We start from the raw sequence: 17,615 nt of genomic DNA, 5'->3' as shown, positions 1-17,615 counted from the left end.
CTGCACAAAATACCTGAAAACAGCAGCTTCAGGCTCTGTTACTGCAAATAAACACCAGCAGAAACAACACCCAGTGCACTCTGGAGTCAGCAGTTTCCCCCAGCAAAACTCCTTTCATGCCATAGCAACACACACAGGGTGTCCATCAGGCTCATGTAATCCAGCCAAGAGCCTCGACTCGCTGCACTGTTTTACAGAATACAGTACAATTAACCTGCAGAAAAGTTCCTCCAATCACTTGCTCAAAAACAAATAAAATCTCTAAAACCCTGGAAAAGCTGATGATAAACAGCTTTTTTTACGTGAAAGGCTACTTGTCTAATCCTATACCCTTCTGCGTTTTTACTCTAGAATCACAGACTGGTTTTGTTTGGAAAGTACCTTAAGCTCATCCAGTTCCAACCCCTGCCACGGGCAGGGACACCTTCCACCAGAGCAGGTTGCTCCAAGCCCCTGTGTCCAACCTGGCCTTGAACACTGCCAGGGATGGGGCAGCCACAGCTTCTCTGGGCACCCTGTGCCAGCGCCTCAGCACCCTCACAGGGAAGAGCTTCTGCCTTATATCTAACCTGAACTTCCTGCTTTAAGTTTAAACCCATCACCCCTTGCCCTATCACTACAGTCCCTCTCCAGCATCCCTGTAGCCCCCTTCAGACACTGGAAGCTGCTCTGAGGTCTTGACGCAGCTCCTCTTCTCCAGCCTGAACAGCCCTAACTTTCTCAGCCTGTCTCCATACGCAAGGTGTTCCAGCCCCTGATCATCTTTGTGACCTCCTCTGGAATTGCATCCATCAAATTTATGTCTCTCCAGTTTAGAGACAATTATGTGACCTTCTCCCCCTAAAGGGACACATAAGCCTTATCCTTATTGGTAGGAGTTACAGAAACCAAACCCCATCTCCTCTTTGCTATTATCAGAGAAAAAAAAAAGGGGCAGGCAGAAAAGAAACTGCTGGACCTCAGTGCAGGACAGCAGGAGAGCCTGAGGCCAGCCAGAACCTTCCTCCAGAGCCCTGTATTTAACCAGCCTCTTTATTTGCTTTGCTTCCATTTCCTCAGCTCATATATTGCAACCTTTATTGTGAAAAATGAAAGCAAGAAGCAAAAAAAAAAACCCGAAGATGTGGAATATAATGAAATAAAGGTATTGAGAAACAAGCCTGGAAGGCATTGGAATGAACTCTGAAGAAGTCATTAAGTACTTAACTCCTTACACAGACCCAAAATGGAGTGGGCAGTGGGAAACTGCCCCCCCCCCTTCTTTTTTTTGCATCTAAATCCAAACCAAACCTTGTCTCATTTTTACTGCTCAGAAGCACCACTGTACTGAACTACCCCTTCCTCATGGGCTCCCCAGCTGACCAGGCTCAGCTCATGGGAGCTCATCAGCAAAGCAATTAAGTGGTCTCACTTCTGAGACCTCGTGTAGGACAAATGCATTGAAAGAGTAAGACCCCAAGGCCAGGAAGTGTCAAGATGACCCAGTCATGATGCCACCAGTTTTGAGGACACTGGAGGTCCTTGCCCAAACCTTCTTCTCACCCCACCACAACACCTCGCCATTGACTCAGCTGGAGAAGAAACACCACAAGACAATTAGTCTCCTGAAGTGCTTTCACCTAAAACACAGATTCAGCCTCTCTGAAACACTTCCATCAGCTCGCAGCAGCTGCACAAGGTGTGTGTCCAGGCTCCTGCTGAAAGAAAATGTTTTGCTTTGACTCTTTCAATGGAAGTATGTAACTTGGCGAGCCAAAACCTACAACTTTGCCACACCTTCAGAGCAGAAATAAAGCCCCAAAAGCTCAAACTCTAAATGAAACACTTTGTTTTGGATCAGATGAGATTTTTTTTTCCCCAGCTTCTGATTCATGGAGGGAAAAAAAAAAGCAAAACCAAAAATGCGCTGATTTGGCTCAAATTTAAATGGATCCCCCTTCTTGTTTCTTCTTTTTGGTTTTAACTGCTGGTGAACTGAAAAATCCCGTATTTGCACAGCTGAGTTTGGGAAGCAATGCCTGTCCTAGAGCTCTGAACTCTCATGGCTATTGTAACCTGGGCTGCATCAAAAGCAGCATGCCCAGCAGTTTGAAGGAGGTGATCCTGCCCCTCTGCTCTGCTCTCACCTGGAGCATTGTGAGCAGTTCTGGTGTCCTCAACATAAAAAGGACATGGAACTGTTGGAACAAGTCCAGAGGAGGCCACGAGGATGATCAGGGGACTGGAGCACCTCCTGTACGAAGACAGGCTGAGGAAGTTGGGGCTGTTCAGCCTGGAGAAGAGAAGGCTGCGTGGAAACCTCATAGCAGCCTTCCAGTATCTGAAGGGGGCCTATAGGGGTGCTGGAGAGGGGACTCTTCATTAGAGACTGTAGTGACAGGACAAGGGGTAATGGGTTAAAACTTAAACAGGGGAAGTTTAGGTTGGATATAAGAAGGAAATTCTTTCCTGTAAGGGTGGTGAGGCACTGGAATGGGTTGCCCAGGGAAGCTGTGAATGCTCCATCCCTGGTGGTGTTCAAGGCCAGGCTGGACAGAGCCTTGGGTGACATGGTTTAGTGGGAGATGTCCCTGCCCATGGCAGGGGGATTGGAACTGGGTGATCTTAAGGTCCTTTCCAACCCTAACTATTCTATGATTCTATGGCTAGATGCAGACTCAGTTCCTACAGCTTGTGCAACCAGGAACGTTCCCTCTGGTGCTTTTAGGGAGGGAAACCTGAGCCCATCGCACGTCCACCTCCCCGAAGGCCAAAGTGGTTTCAGCAGTATCCTCCAACTCTCTATTTCCTCATTTTCCCTTTTGCAACACTGAAATCCAATTTCCAAAGCAGTGACAAGCTGCATTTAAGTACTTGTGATGGACATTTCATCCATCAGACACATTGGCAAACACAGTTTCGCATTTCAAAGGCAGAAATTACTGTGTCCCTGCAAAGCACAATTTACTCCTTATGTGCAAACACGAAGAACTGCTGAGGAAAAAAAAATGCTTCAAATCTTCTTTACCTCCAGGAAGTAAGAGCAATTACAATCAGTTACGCAGCCATATTTCTTCCCCCCACCCCATCCAAACCTATTCAGAAAATCTCATGCCCTGGATGAGATTTAGTTGAAAGAAAAGTAATGAGATTTGTGTTTCCTAGCAAATTAAATAGAAATTGCCCAAAAGAATAATCCTAAAATACAAAATACTGCCTCATCCCACATGTTGCTAATAGGCTTGTGTGCTAATGGCTTATTTAGAAAGAGGGGTTTTTCTTAAATGACATGCTAATGATGTGCATTCAGGAACATCAGACATAAATATCTTTTACTACCAAGACTTCTTTTCTTGGTTGGTTTGTTTTTTTGTGTGTTTTTTATGGAATTCTTATCAAAAAAAAGGAAACATTTTAAGAGACTTTGCGCTGTTCTGCAATACTGAAGATGGAAAATTCCAAATGCTATGAATTTCTGAAAGTTGGCTGCCTGCTACATCCCAGCTCCAGGAACGGGTGGGATTTAGCAATCCACCACTTATCAAATCTATTCAAATTCCAGAGGGATGTTTGGTCCTATCTACTTTTCCTTCTGTTGAATGTGAAAGCCTGGACTTTGTGTACTGGAGGACACTGAGGCTCGTGATCCCATGTCAGGACTCATTAAGAGTGTTCCTTCATGTGGTGCTCACATGAGTCCTGCCACTGGTCCCACCATCACCACACAATCCCTCTCTTTCTGTCCTGTCAGCTGGACCCAGGGTGCAACAGTCATTCAGTGTGGAGATAAACAGGAGACCAAGGCAGACAGCAAGGTCCTGACTCAGCTCATCCTCCACAAACCCACACGGTGGAAGGACCATGGTGGCCCAGACAGTCCTTGGCTGAGCCCTCTCTGCTGCACTGGGAGCACAGCCTTGCATGGAGCAGCATCACCCTGCCACTTAGGAGGTGCAAGACCTTGGGCTGACCTTAGTCTGCAAAAAACCCAGCACAGTTTTAACTCATTTCATTTGGAGAGTGAAAACTCTGAGCCAGATTGGCACCAGCCTTTGTAACTGCAGTGATTTCAGTCCTTGCACCCTCACTGCAGTGGCTGCCCTGGCACAGAAGGCTCCCAAAGCATTTTCTGAACTGCCTCTCTCTACCTGGCACTGATGAGCTTTGCTGCATGCCCTGTGCTCCTGGACATGTCCTTGACATCAAATGTCAGAGCAGAAAGCAAAGGTGGTTGAGCTCAGGAGCATCACTGTACCTGCACAGTCCTTGCTGCAGACCTGCACAGCACCCACCTCCTCAGAGCATCACGGTCACCCTTGGAGATTTGCACTGCTTTGCTTTCACACAAGGCAGGAGCTAAGCCTGACTTCAAAGGGCTTGCACTGATCCTCTTTGATGTCGCCAAAGCCAGTCAAGCTGAAAAAGCAGCGCTCCCCCACTGGGCTCCTGCTTCATTCCCTTGTACCCGTCTGGCTGTGGCTACAGGGTCCTGTGTAAGCTGGACATGGCTCTGACTGCCAGCACATTTAGCTCTGGGAACAGCAAATACAACACTGGATGCTGCTCATCCTCTCATTTCCTCCCTGGCTCCAAACTCTGCCCTCTGCCCCCTCTACTCCCTCTCACCCAGCACCCATCCTCCCCCCTTCTGCTGCAGTACAGCCTCCCCTGCTGCCCTCTGTTCACAGTATCACAGTATCACAGTATGTTAGAGATTGGAAGGGACCTCAAAAGATCATCTAGTCCAATCCCCCTGCCGGAGCAGGAACACCTAGATAATGTTACACAGGAATGTGTCCAGACGGGTTTTGTTCCTCTCCTCTTTTCTTCCTCTGCTCTGACTTTTTGGGAAACTACCCAGAGCAAATCCTGGGAGGTAACACTCTTACACAGCTCATTCAATAAGCCTGGCTTTTGCACCCATTTCACATCTCAGAAGGGCTGAGATGGTCTCAGGACCCACAACTGGACAAGGAAAACTGGGGAACAGAGATTTCCAGACAGAGGAAGAAGACAGCCAGGTCTGTTTGATAAATTCCCCGCATTACCTCCATCACTTGCATCCTGCAAAGAGGCTTCTTGCTTTGCCAAGCCACTGGCCTCACCCTCAGAAAGATAAATTCATTTTTCTTATAAGCAGGGGCAAGAGGACAGGGACCACAAGCGCTGTCAGCAGAGCAGGGCAGAGCAGGTTCATAAAGAGCAGCTGGGGGTGATGGCTGCTGCCCAGGTGCACAGCAGGCCCAGGATGCTGTTGGGTACCAGTGAACAGATGCCCAAACAGCCAAACCAAGGCAAGGAGCACTGACCTTGACTTTGCATTGCTTTGGATGGCATTTGGAAAAAAAAAAAATCCATTCAAATAAGCCAGGTGAAACCCTCTCTGCATCACTGAGTTTTTCTCCCTGCCATTTCTGCAGCAGCATTGTGCCAAGACAGTATCCTCTGTGCCAGTTTCCCCCCCATATCACCAACAGGCTGTAACCAGAGGCACAGTGGCAGGGGAATGGGGAGTCAAAGCAAAGCCATTGCTCATGTGGAGCAAGATCCACAGATGATGCTTGACCCAGAGGTCCTGAAGCACCCCAAGCAGTGGTAGATATATCGCCCTCCTCCCCCTTCACAAGTATCACTGCTGCTGGGTAAACTGAGGCACACAAAGATCAGTGATACCCAGACTATCCCAGTGAAGAGCTACAAATAGATACCTGGACTCCAGCTTCTGCTTCTGTGTATCTAACCCCTGAGGCTCATTAGTTAGGGTGCAAAACTCTTTCTGAAAGTTCCTCTATAGAGAGCCTCTAGATGCAATGCAGAACAGAGGCCTTTTGCAGATGTCTGCACTTTGGTGAGGTACCTGCTCCAATGCAGGCAAGGGAATCGATTCAGGTTTGCTGATGGTTTGCTATGACTTGATTAAAGCTGATGTGCTGAAATACAGAGTGAATTAATGCAGCCTGGTTGAAATTTCAGTCTCCACAAATTCGAGAGACACCTGAGAGTCCACAGCATCACAACCATGAAAAGAACCCATGTACAGCATGCAGAGCATCATGATAACCTCAAAATCCTTAAGTATTAAAGCATTATCACGGTAATTAAAGAAGAGACTTGCAAAGCCTGATGCTGACTAACTAAGACACTGTCTGTGCAACCAGATACCTGGCAGTGCTCATGAGACCCTCAGGTCCATCCTGCTCCTGCACTTTGCAACCGTTCAGGCGAGCACTCAGGTCCACTCACTCAGGTCTGTGCTGCTGGGATTCACTGACATGCTGAGCCATTCATCTCCCAACTCACTCTAACAGCAGCTTGTTCAGGCCTTTTTCAAGCCACTCATCAGCCCCAAGCCCAGAACCAATAAGGAGGTTGCAAGAAAGGAAATAAGTAGTGACCCATTCAGTGCCATGGACAGGATGTCTAAGGTCTCCCTTTGCCAGGGGAAGATGCTCTGGACAGACTGACTACCTCCCAAACGAGCTCACTGGGAGCTGGATCAACACGCAAAGGTGTGCTGGGAACTGTCCACTTGGCTGGCTGTGCAGACAGTGTACAGCATACAACCACCCCGCTGTATCCACAGCTCTCGTGTGCCTTCATCTGGAAAACAGGGGAGACAGAAGCATTTAGCCTCCTTTGTTTCCAGTCCCAGGGTGTGTGCCACATCCTTATGGATCTGGGCTGCAGTGACTCTACCCTGGCCGCTCTTCCCCATGAGCAGCTAAAAGCCACTGCCAAGGAAGTACATTTCCAGAGCAGTAAGGTAAGGATGAGACCCCTGAGTCCACAAAGAAACACCCATTAGAACCAGAGTGACTTGCTAAAGCCTGGGTTTTAAGGCAAGCAATTGAAGGGACTTGTAAAATAAATGATCCAGTCTAGAAGCTTGCATAAAAAATTAAAAATCCATATTAAAATTTGTATAAACGTGTCACAGCAAGATTTAATGCCTTTTAAAGCATGTTTAGCTCTTGATCTGAATTTGCTCTGTTCCCATGGCCTGAGGCAACGCAGGCAGTGAGTTATCAGCTCCCTCCACTGAGAGCCCAAGAGCCCAGCTCACATGCGATTGGCAGCATCTGAAAGGGCTGCGAGGACCATGGGTCAGGCAGGATTCATGGCATGGCAGGGAGCACCAGGGCCTCAGCAGCACCTCTGCAGTGAGAGACAAAACCAGCAGATCTGGAAGAAGCTGGGTGAAAACACAGTCTGCATCCGTCTCCCCAAAACTATCTTCTTCCAGCTCATAGAGTCTCCTCCACTAAAACAAGCCAGAAACCCTCAAGCCTCAGACCAAGGATATCTGCATATCCACCATGAGTAAATCGCTTGCCAGCCGGTTCCTATAACTATGTCAGCATAGCTGGAGCTCAAACAATCTCTTTAATTGTTGTCCAGATGGTATCCCTGTAATTCTAATTTGTTGGCAGCCAATCTCATTTTATTTATACTCTCTCGCTGTAAGGACTCTTTCCTCAGAGACAATGCTGATGCCTGTTCTCGTATTTGGGGGCATTGAGTCCAGGTGACACATCTCCCTTGGCAGAGGGGGGATGAACAGAGCTTCTGTAAGCCATCCCGAGGCTGCACCCAAAACCCCATTTGTCTTCCTGGCTAATTAACCTGCCAAAGTACTGATGCCTTGTGTAGGGCTTGAGCTGTAATGCATTGGAGGGTGGAAATAATTGATGTTCTGGAGGTTTTCCCCCCATTTGATAGCTTTCTGCCACCTTCTTGCTGAGGATCTCTAGTGCTGGAGAAAACCCACTGCTCATTTTCAAGGCTTACTGGTGCCTAAGGCAATGCAGGAGCTAAAACCCTCAAGACAAGGTCCTTTCCAACCCTAACTATTATATGATTCTACTCTCTGGTGAAGCCCAGAGGTGCCAGACCTCCCTGCGCTCAGCCTCTTTGGGTGTCCATACAGTATCTTCGCCTGTTTGGGGTAGGAAGTGCTACTACATTCAGCTTCCCAAAGCCAGGGCAGGGGAACTGAGACCATCCTAATGCACTGCAGTGGAGCAGGAGCCTTGCATCTGCTGGCTGCGCCAGTCAATGCTGACAGTGAAGGCTACTGCTGATGCTGGGGCAGACCATAGTGAACTACAACTGCACATCTCTGCCCCAGTGAATCCCCTTGAACATCATGAGGGCTGAGCCAGCATGCAGCCTGGGATAGGAAGCCACAGTTTCTCCATCAACAGCTCCACTCCTCCACCGGCCATGCACAGCCTGGAGTAAACGTGCACCTTACAATAAAACAATGCTTTGCAGAATATACTGCACCAGTTTTTAGCATTTTAAATGGAGACTGAAACTACTGAGTCCCAAGGAAACCCACACTGTAATTAAAACACATAACTGGAAAATGAGCAAGAGCTCAGCAGAACGGAGGATACAGCTGCTTTTGTCCACAAAAGATTTGCGATGCCACAGTTTTATATTCAGAGACATGAAACACTAATAAAGCCCAACATAAGACAGAAATTATTCCATTTCCAGCCATCATCACTCACAGCACAGACACTGTGGATAAACCTCTCTTTAGAAAGAACTCTGCAAAAGAGAAAATGAGCTTTATACAGTTTCATTCACTTAATTAACACGCTGCTTGCATGGACTTGGAGACCCATGCACAAATCCAGAGCACCCTGGGGTGGCTCTACCCCAGCACATGCATCAGACCTTGCTATGTCTCCTAAGAGAATATCATTGCAACTCCTTCCTCAGCAGCAGGATGCTCTTTCATCTTTGTTTGTCTTTCCCCTTTTCCAAATGTTTTTTTTTCCTTCCCATGGACAAAAAGCCGAGCAGAGCAGACTCAGCCTGTTGCTGTTACATGAGTCAGTCAAGTGACTAATGACTCTCCCCCCTGGGTTTCCCTTCTGGAGCACATTACTTCTCCAAAACACTATTTGATCTCACCTGAGACACCAAAGATAATCAGCCTGAGCTGCCGACAAGGCTCAAGCAGCTGGCTGGTGAAGCTGGAGGGAATCTGCCTGCCCCTCTGCCGCCTGTGCCCAACAGCAGGAGCAAAATCTCTGCTAGCAAACAAGCGGACCTGGAGAAAAATCAACACTTGGAGAGAGATACGAGGAGCTGCACAGCAGCCCTGACTCTCCTGCAAGCAAGGGACTCTGATAACACTGGATCAGACACAATCCTTGTGGCTAACAGGGTTTCTGCTGAATAACAAGTCCCAAATGAGACTGCATGGTGACAGCATCATGGTCCCTGCCTTCCCAGGACTTACAACATCCAAGGGTCACCATATCAGACATGCACAAGAGGGTAAACACCCCTGATTTGGGCATTATTTTCAGAGGCAGGGCCAGGATGGCATAGCTGTGTTTGTGATGTGGGGCTATCTTACCTGATGTCCCCTGCAGCAGGGACCCAGCATGTCATCAGCCCTATGACTGACCACGTCACCGTGCTGCTGGGACTCCAGAACTGCCTGCAGCCCCAACACACCTTAAGCCACTTGGCATTGCCTGCATTATTGGTGTGCCAGAGACAACTATTAGTTTAAAATCCATATGGGCATCATTTAACCGTGCTCTTTGAATTACTTCAGGAGCTGTTTCCCAGTATACGCTGAAGCTGCTCATGTCTGACTTTTACACAGGAGCCCAGGGAAGAGTGACCCAGTTAAGGGCTTCTGCAGGTGACAGAGGGGGTGGTTGCTGGGAATAAGCAGGAAAGAGGAACACATCCTGCAATGTGGTGTATAATCTATAACAGGAGAAAAGTCCCCTGGGGAGGGAAGTCCACAGATTCCTGCATTGAAGTCCACTGCACCCCAAGCTCCCACAGGCAGCAGTTTTGCCCCCATTTCATATGTTCCTCTGCTGACATCTCCAGTTTAGGCAGGCAAAACGATGACATTTCCACTCTGTATCTCAACCTTAAGGACTGCATCGAACAGGCTAAGTTGATGTCTGCAACCACAAAAAAACTCAGCTCCCAGTCTAAAAAAAAAGTCCATACCACAGACCCCACCTAGGGCAGGGGCTACGTGGTCTAAGGCACCAGATGCCAATAGCTGTCCTGCTGCCATGCAGCAACGTTTCCTCCTGCATGGGCACTGCTGATTTCAAAGGAATCTGTGTCAGGTAAGGATGTATCAGGATGTCTTTCTGGACAAATAGCTGCTGCTGTGGTTCACATTTGGGTTTCTTCTGCAAGGCACTGACTAGCACACATTTCACAGGCACTTTCTGAAAAGCCTACTTAAAATGCATGTGCCTCCCTTCAGGTGATATTTGTCAGATTCCTACTATGGAAATGTTTTTACCTCCTGACAATACCCTTTAGATAGAGCCTATGGAGGTGGATGACTCAAGCTTGACATGATTATTTCCATCCACCATTTTTTATTAAAAATACTCCTAGCTGTTCATAATGTGAAGACAGAAGCTGGTTTTAAAAGGGATGTGGAAACCACAGAGTATGCACAAACTGTGCCACAATTTTATGCCAACCAACAATAGCTAGAAAATCTATATGTAAAACAGTTCCTCCCAGCCTTAATTTATAATCCCATGCATAGAAACCACTAAGCATATGGCAATAACATCCATCTGAGACCTTGCTGTAGTTTACGGTCCCCAAGAGACAGGTTATGGATGGCCTGCCACTTTCAACTCCGTCATTTACTTGATGTTACAAAGCTAAGTATCACCTAATATAGCTTTCTGCAAGTTAATTCCCTCTGTGACAGTGACAGCTTCTAAAAAGCCTCATGCTACTACAGAACTGCAAATAGCAAACACCACTGCTAGGAACAGACAAGCCATCAGCAGAGTGACCTGCTATCTCTCCAGCCTCTTTCCTTGCTGCCAGCATAGTATTTAAAGCGGTGTTAAAGTCGACAGATGGCTGATGCAAGTCAGAAAAGTTTTTATAGGAGGGAAAAATAACCGGTTGGAGAAGAGGCAGAGCAGCAACCTGAGCTCTCAATGGTGCATGTGCGTCTGAAAACCTGCACTGCTTTCCTCAAAGCAGGCACTTGTTGGGGCCTTGAATGCAGAGGAGCATTAGAGAAAATTCCCACTGACTTCTCCAGCTTCAAATCTTCAATAATTTAATGTGTGTGACTGGAATTTCTCAATAGGCTGGAACTCCCCTGGGACAAAAATCTCATCAAAAAAGAAACCAAGGAGAATTTGGCATCTCTCTCCCAGCCTGTAAGATTAAATGCAAGTACGTTATTGGCATTGAGCTATTACAGCTTGATATAGCCACAAAGCTCCCATACACTGACATTAACTTCTCAAGAAAGAACATTTTGTTACTCATTCTGAACTGTTTTATGCTTAAAGGCATAAAGACCATTTCTGGTTTGGGTTTGGGCAGGTAACAGTTGTACTGTCACCGATTACCAGCACACCTAGGCAGTGATCATGTATTATCTACGAAACACAGTAAATAGTGACTACTGATCTAATATTACATACAATTTCCAGTGGCTAGGCTGTACTTTGGTAGCTGGCAAAGAGAAAAACATCTCCAGCTTCTTCTGCTGCTCTGGCTTTAGCAGGCACAAATCAATTTGGTACCACTTGTGTGTTTACAGGTGAAAAAAAATGGTCTGAGGTTGAGCTTTTCTCCACTAGGCTTAGAACTGGGGCATATCTTCATGGCAAAGACATAAAGCTCTCAAAAATAGGTTTTTGTGAAGCAAAAGGCTGTCAGGGAAAAAAAAAAAAGACTAGATTCTAACAAGAAGCCTGTGCTTAACAGCCAGAGAATAAATGGATGATTAGTTAAAGAGCTCTAACCATGCTCCTGAAGAACGAGGGGGATACTCTGTGAACAGAGATGAATGAACTCTGCTGCTCTCCAGTTCAATCTCACAGTTATAATGGGGCACCGACCACATTAAATGGATGCAGCACTCACATTAACAGTGACTCGGCTGCTGCCTTCTCAAAAGGCAACTCCTCTACACCACATTCATTTCATTTGCTATTAATTGAAGGAAATGATGCACAGCCTCTCGAGTACTGGTTTCTCCTTGGGGAAGGCAGGTCTGGCCATGGGGCTGTGCTCTGCTCTCTCCGACAGCTCCCACCCTGGAGGTGCCAGTGGGAAAGCGATTCCAAGAGGGCTTGTGAAGCTTGCAGACTGCCCTATGTGGCTGGCAACAGGGAGACGAGGGAAGGATGGAAATGAGACTGAGCTTCCTTCCCGTGTCCAGCCACAGACCATTTCCATGCAAACAGCAGGGGCACAAATCAAGGACAAGTTTCCCTCATGTGCTGGGATGGCCCTGACAGAGGGTTGCAGCCCCGATGCCACTTGAATCGACCCTTGACAGTTGCCTGCAAATCTCAAAGGCAATTGCAGCAGACATACTCAAATCAGGGTAGGCACAGCAGAAAAACCCTTGTTCTCATTTGAAGTAAACTGCAAGACTTCATCCAACATTCTCCTGTCTGCGGAGCCAACCCCTGTCATCCTGAATAGGAACAGCAACTAATCTTCACCTTGCAATGTAGTTTGTCGCCTATAGGATGCACAGAAGCTAACCCAGTTCAGCTCTGCTCAAAACCATAAAACTTCAAGCAAAGCACTTGTAACCCAGTAGAAGAGCGCAGAAGATGCCTCTGCTGTTCTTGTGTTCCTGGGGTCTTAACAAAGCTGCACTGAAAGTGGTTTCTCACATTTCATCTCTCACCTGAACTGCATCTCAGCTTATACTCATTGGGAAGAAGAAAAGCAGTTACAAATACTCAGAAAACACTGTTTGTACTAAAGGTAAGTTAATGTAACACAAAAACAAATCCCAAAGCTCTGGGTTGACAAGGCTTGAAAACTAAGGTCTGCTTTATCAAAGCACAGGTGAAAAGAGGGAGGGTAAACAGAAATGTTGGCCTTCTGTTTTGCCAAAACGCCTCCAACATATCCTGGAAGGTTTATTTCCACCTTGCACCATTCCCTTGCTCATTTCCTCCTCCAATTCTCAATAGATATGATTATGATCATGGCTTGTACCAAATGCCCACTGGGAAGCAAACCAAGAGCTTCAATTTGTTCCACAGCTCTCAAAGACCAGCTGTCAACAGTATTAACTTTAGCTTAGAAGTGCCCCTAGTGAGCCACAAATTGCCTATGAAAGAGACCTTCCCTCCACAAACCAGACTGGAAGTCTACCTGGCCTCACATCCTGTCTGCTGGGCAGAAGGGATTAGCAGCAGCTAGCTTCCAGGGAGGAAAAGAGGGGATCATACAGACAGCAGATGTGGACAACCTTCCTGATAGCCTCTGCCAGCCTGAGGCCTGTGCTCCCAGCCACTGACCTCGAAAAGGGAGTTTGAAAGCTCTTTCCAGCTTCTTAAGCCAGAAGCCACCTCTGCGCATCTTGTTATATTGAAGCACAGAGAGAAACCTTACTTTTGAAAGGCCACAAAGCAGATGAGAAGACCTGACAGGAAGACACATTCAGCTCTGCAGGTTCCCAGGAAAGGCTAAAGAGAGACACCTTTATAAAAAAGATATTAGCCTGACTCTGACAGAGTTTTGCCCATAAAAAGCAGCCTTATTCTCTCAAAAAACTGCCTTATTCCGAGGCAGAAGGACAGAATCTGAGGCTACAATCGGTCCACAGATTTCAACATAACCATGATTAGAACCTTTTCTTTGTCCCTGATCTGCTGAGCCATCTCACTTCTGACCTGCCTTTTGCTCCTTGCTTCACAGGGAGAATACCTCTGGTTATTGCACGATGACACTACAGAGAAGGTGAAAACGAGCCTTTCCCCATTCCCAGCTCCCTTTGGAAAAGCACAAGGCTCACCATCTAGTTCCTCCACGGAGATATTTGCTAGCTGTTCACTGTCACTGCCAGCAGAGAGTGAGCGGTTCAGGTAGTTGCCTTTGTACAACAAGCCAGCTGTTACATGGTGGAATGGCATCTTCTCCCTGTGCACAAGAGAAAGGCTTATTTTAATTATTTATTATATTTAATGATTTTTATTATTATTTATTATATTTAATTATTTATCTTTATTTTATTTGAATAGTACAATAGCCTGCCTTGAAAGAACAGCTGAACCAAAGCAACCTACACCAGGGAACGCACACTGAAGTTGGGTGCACGATTGATGGATTGCAGATTTTATTTAGTGCCTCAAAGACAGGGGCTAAACAAACAAACAGAAAAGCAGCAGCTTCTTCTTTATGCCAAACAAGAATTAGCCGAGATAGAACAGCAGTGCCTTAGGCCTATGAGACTCCAACACTCATACTGCAGCTTTCAGCCTAAAGATTTACTAGTTGCTAATAATTATAGAGCGCATAGGGGTCTACATTGACATGCAACTAAAAAGTCACAGGATCCAGCAGCAGGACTTTGAAAGAGTCTGGACACCAGCTCCCAGACCCTGCTCTAGGGCACCTAGACCCCTAAGACAGTTCAAATCCCCCACCCAGAGCATCCTGCTGATCGAGCTGCAGGTTGCACTTCCGCTCCAGATTTCAGTGGCCCTTGCTGAAAGAAGAAAATTCACATTCCAGCTGGGCCCAAGAAAGAACATTTTCATCTCACAAATACGACAGCTAAAGAAAAATACTGCTCAATGGGAGGCTGTAGCAGAAAAGTGTTTGCAAACTTAGCAGGTATAAACACCGCAGCCTGGTGAAGGGCAACCATCTGCACAGACAAAAGTGGAAATTACTGTCAGCAGCACTTACACATTGATTTAGGATACACAAGAAAGAGGCAAGTTTGCCAAAGTCAATTGAAATATTAAGAGGAAGATTTGTCATCCCCCTGGCTGGTTTCAATCAGCGCAGCCCCATCATGGGCCTATTGCAATTTCTGCTGTACATTTCCAGCAGATATAAATCAGCAGAGCCAACAGAGCCTCCCAGGCACCATCCAAAGTTCTGGCCCAGGGTTTCTGCAGGGGCTGGAAGGTGGCCAGGACATGCTGGGCTGTACCACTGGGAGCAGACCATTAAGATAAATTTCTTTGGCAACTTTGACAGATCTCACTCATACCAGTGGGGGACAAAGCCCCTTGGTAACAAACTCCAAGGACGTTCTCACTACAGGCTTTGCCATAAAGAGATAAGTGCCACCTACTGAATCATTCTCCAGCCAACACTACAATTACAAGGATGATCTGGCTTTTACTCAGCCATATGTTCTTACCACAGTCAATAGAAAAAAATATATACACACATATATATGCATTAATTTTGTAACAAATGCCTTCTTGCCTCACTGAGTTAGTAGAAGCTTTAATAGACTCACCAAGAGCAAACTAAGCTCAAGACACAGGAAAGCAAAGAAGAAAAGCCACGAGGTTTCTCTTGCGCTGCTTAGCACGCACCCAGAATTTATCTTGCAGTAATTATGTAAATAAATCCTAATCGCAATTTTAAGTATTTTTATTTGGGAGCCAGTTTCTTCAGCAGCACATTAGAAATCGTAAACAAGGTTTTCTTTTTCATTAAGCCTAGCTGTAATTTCCCAGCACTTGCCGATTAATGTATTTCATTCTGATACATTGCTCACTCTGACAGTGCTCTACACCAAGACAGGAACTTTACCTACCCATAGGGAGACCCATAGGCAATGTCATCTTTGGTACCACAACAATTCCAAACAAACAGGCAGCTGGAGAGACACTTCCAGCCCTTTGCACCATCTTCATTAGCTTCCAGTCCCACCACAGAGTATTCAGGCAACAATCGATCCATGTTTTCACCCAATAATCACATGCCCAGTGTAAAAGCAATTACGCTGATTAACCCTATTGAACAAAAAGATTTAAATCTAACACCTGCAGCAGCCCGGGCAGGCTGAGCTTGTACTGCAAATGCAGTGCGAGATGAGCCCATGAGGCTGGGGACAGCCCTGGGTGAAGGGAGTTCGCCCACCGTTGGAGTAGCTGCAAGCCATGGATTCAGGTGCACTAAAGCATTTCAGAAGCCAGTTTCCCTGCCTTTGCTTCTATAGCCATCTTAAAAAAATGACAATGCATCTCCCTGAGGGCTAAAGTGTTTGAAATCCATTCCCACTTGGGAGCCTGTGATAAGTTTTAGTACTAGGGGTGACGACCCATGATATCTGACTGTGAGAAATCCTAAATTCTACCACCTAAGAGTATTATTTTTTTTAATTGCAATATTGTTGAACAGAAACCCTGCAGAGATTCAGTAATTCAGCAGCTCTCAGCCTGCCTCCAGTTTTAACAAGAGATGCTCAAAAATGGACCAGTAGCAGCTCCAGCACCAGATGTTCAAACAGGGATGCGCAGCTGCACTTCAGGAGCACTCAGCATCCTGTAGACAGGAACCTGCTGGCAACACCAAGCCTGCACAGAGGCAAAAAACGTCCAGAAGGGGTAATGAAGGGTGTGGGACGTAGGAGCGCACAAGGAAAAGCACCGTGTTTTGCAAATCACCCTGTGTTGAAACATATAAAAAGGTTAATAGAAATATGTAGGTGCCCAATGCCTGTCTGGAAACAAGAGGTCTGTCCTAGCACAGTCAGATCAGTCCAGTCTCATTTTGAATTTAGCCAAAATGTCCATATTAGAAACACAGTAACCTTAAGCTTGCCTGTGGCTGCTCCTTCCAGTGTCAGCGGAGACCCTGAGTAAACTCACACTGGTGCTGATGGGATCCATCCCACACCCAGTGCTCGGTCAGCAGCAGACGCTGATGCTGGAGTGCAGGGTGTGACAGCTTTCTGTGTCTTCATCATGTTAAACTTGAAGCAATGGGCACTCACTTCCTCTGGATGGGAATGGGGACGATGCCCCAGCACTTGCCCTGCTTTTCAGAGCTGCACAACAAGCCCCCAGGCAGGCAGCTAAGCAGTGAGCTTTTCTCTCCATCACCGAGCAGTCAAGACAGACACATCTTCCCCTGAGCAACTCACAAACTGAAAGCACTTTTCAAAGGCATAGTGGGATTTTGGAGCACTGAAATCTCCTTGAATAATATGATGAAAACATTGACATTTAACCAAAAAGCCCTCAAAGAACCCATAAACATGTGTATGGAAATGTTACCATAGTACCTTGCCAAGGTTTCAGTCTCTGTGCCAAGCTCAGCAGCAGGTTACATCCCCCGTAACGCCCGGCGCAGCAGCACTGCCAGCTCTGCTCCTTCCTTTCAGCACAACCACATTTGTGAAATTTAGAGGAGGTTTGTAAGCAATGTCAGGGATAAAAAAGCAGTTACACGATGCTCACATGTCTACGCTCGCTCCGCTTTGCATTCGCCACCAGCTTCTGTCATATGTCTTTTAAAAAGGCTTTCAGACCCAGTTGAAAATCTACACAACGATTAAACTGGAAGGTTTAGCTTAAATATCAGTCACTGAGATGGAATCAGGATCAATTTGTATCGATCCTGGATCTCTCTTGGTAGTTACCAATTTGGAAAAGATTTCTTGCTAATCTTCCTCCTGTGTGCAGCACAAAATGATGTCCAGGAGTTGATCCTGGTGTTAACAGCCTCAGGCACGTAACACACAACACCAATGGCACTGCCTGGGTGTTACACCTAGCCAGTATCTTGTATTTTCTCCATGCAGGTGGAATTGGTAGATCCTGGCTGCTGCCCAGCAGGCTGTGAGCTGGTCTTACAGATCCTCACCCTGGCCCTACAGC

General features: G+C 46.6%; 1 protein-coding gene across 3 annotated transcripts in view; it reads right to left on the bottom strand.

Annotated features, from left to right (window-relative positions):
* The window catches only part of CALN1 (calneuron 1), a 133,173-nt gene that overhangs the window by 81,142 nt on the left and 34,416 nt on the right, over window positions 1–17,615 (bottom strand). For 2 of the 3 annotated variants that reach the window (XM_061470331.1, XM_061470332.1), the window contains exon 2: window positions 13,784–13,908. In XM_061470331.1, coding sequence (XP_061326315.1) covers window positions 13,784–13,901 — 118 coding nt within the window. In that variant the 5' untranslated portion in view covers window positions 13,902–13,908. The remainder of the gene's footprint in view (window positions 1–13,783; window positions 13,909–17,615) is intronic. The other variant, XM_061470330.1, reaches the window with a different exon arrangement.

Source organism: Pezoporus flaviventris, unplaced genomic scaffold (assembly GCF_033815535.1).
Source record: "Pezoporus flaviventris isolate CSIRO_AGI_PZ_B2104156 unplaced genomic scaffold, CSIRO_AGI_Pfla_v1 ptg000063l, whole genome shotgun sequence".
Classification (NCBI taxonomy): Eukaryota; Metazoa; Chordata; class Aves; order Psittaciformes; family Psittacidae; genus Pezoporus; species Pezoporus flaviventris.
This window is presented reverse-complemented; position numbering and strand designations above follow the sequence as displayed.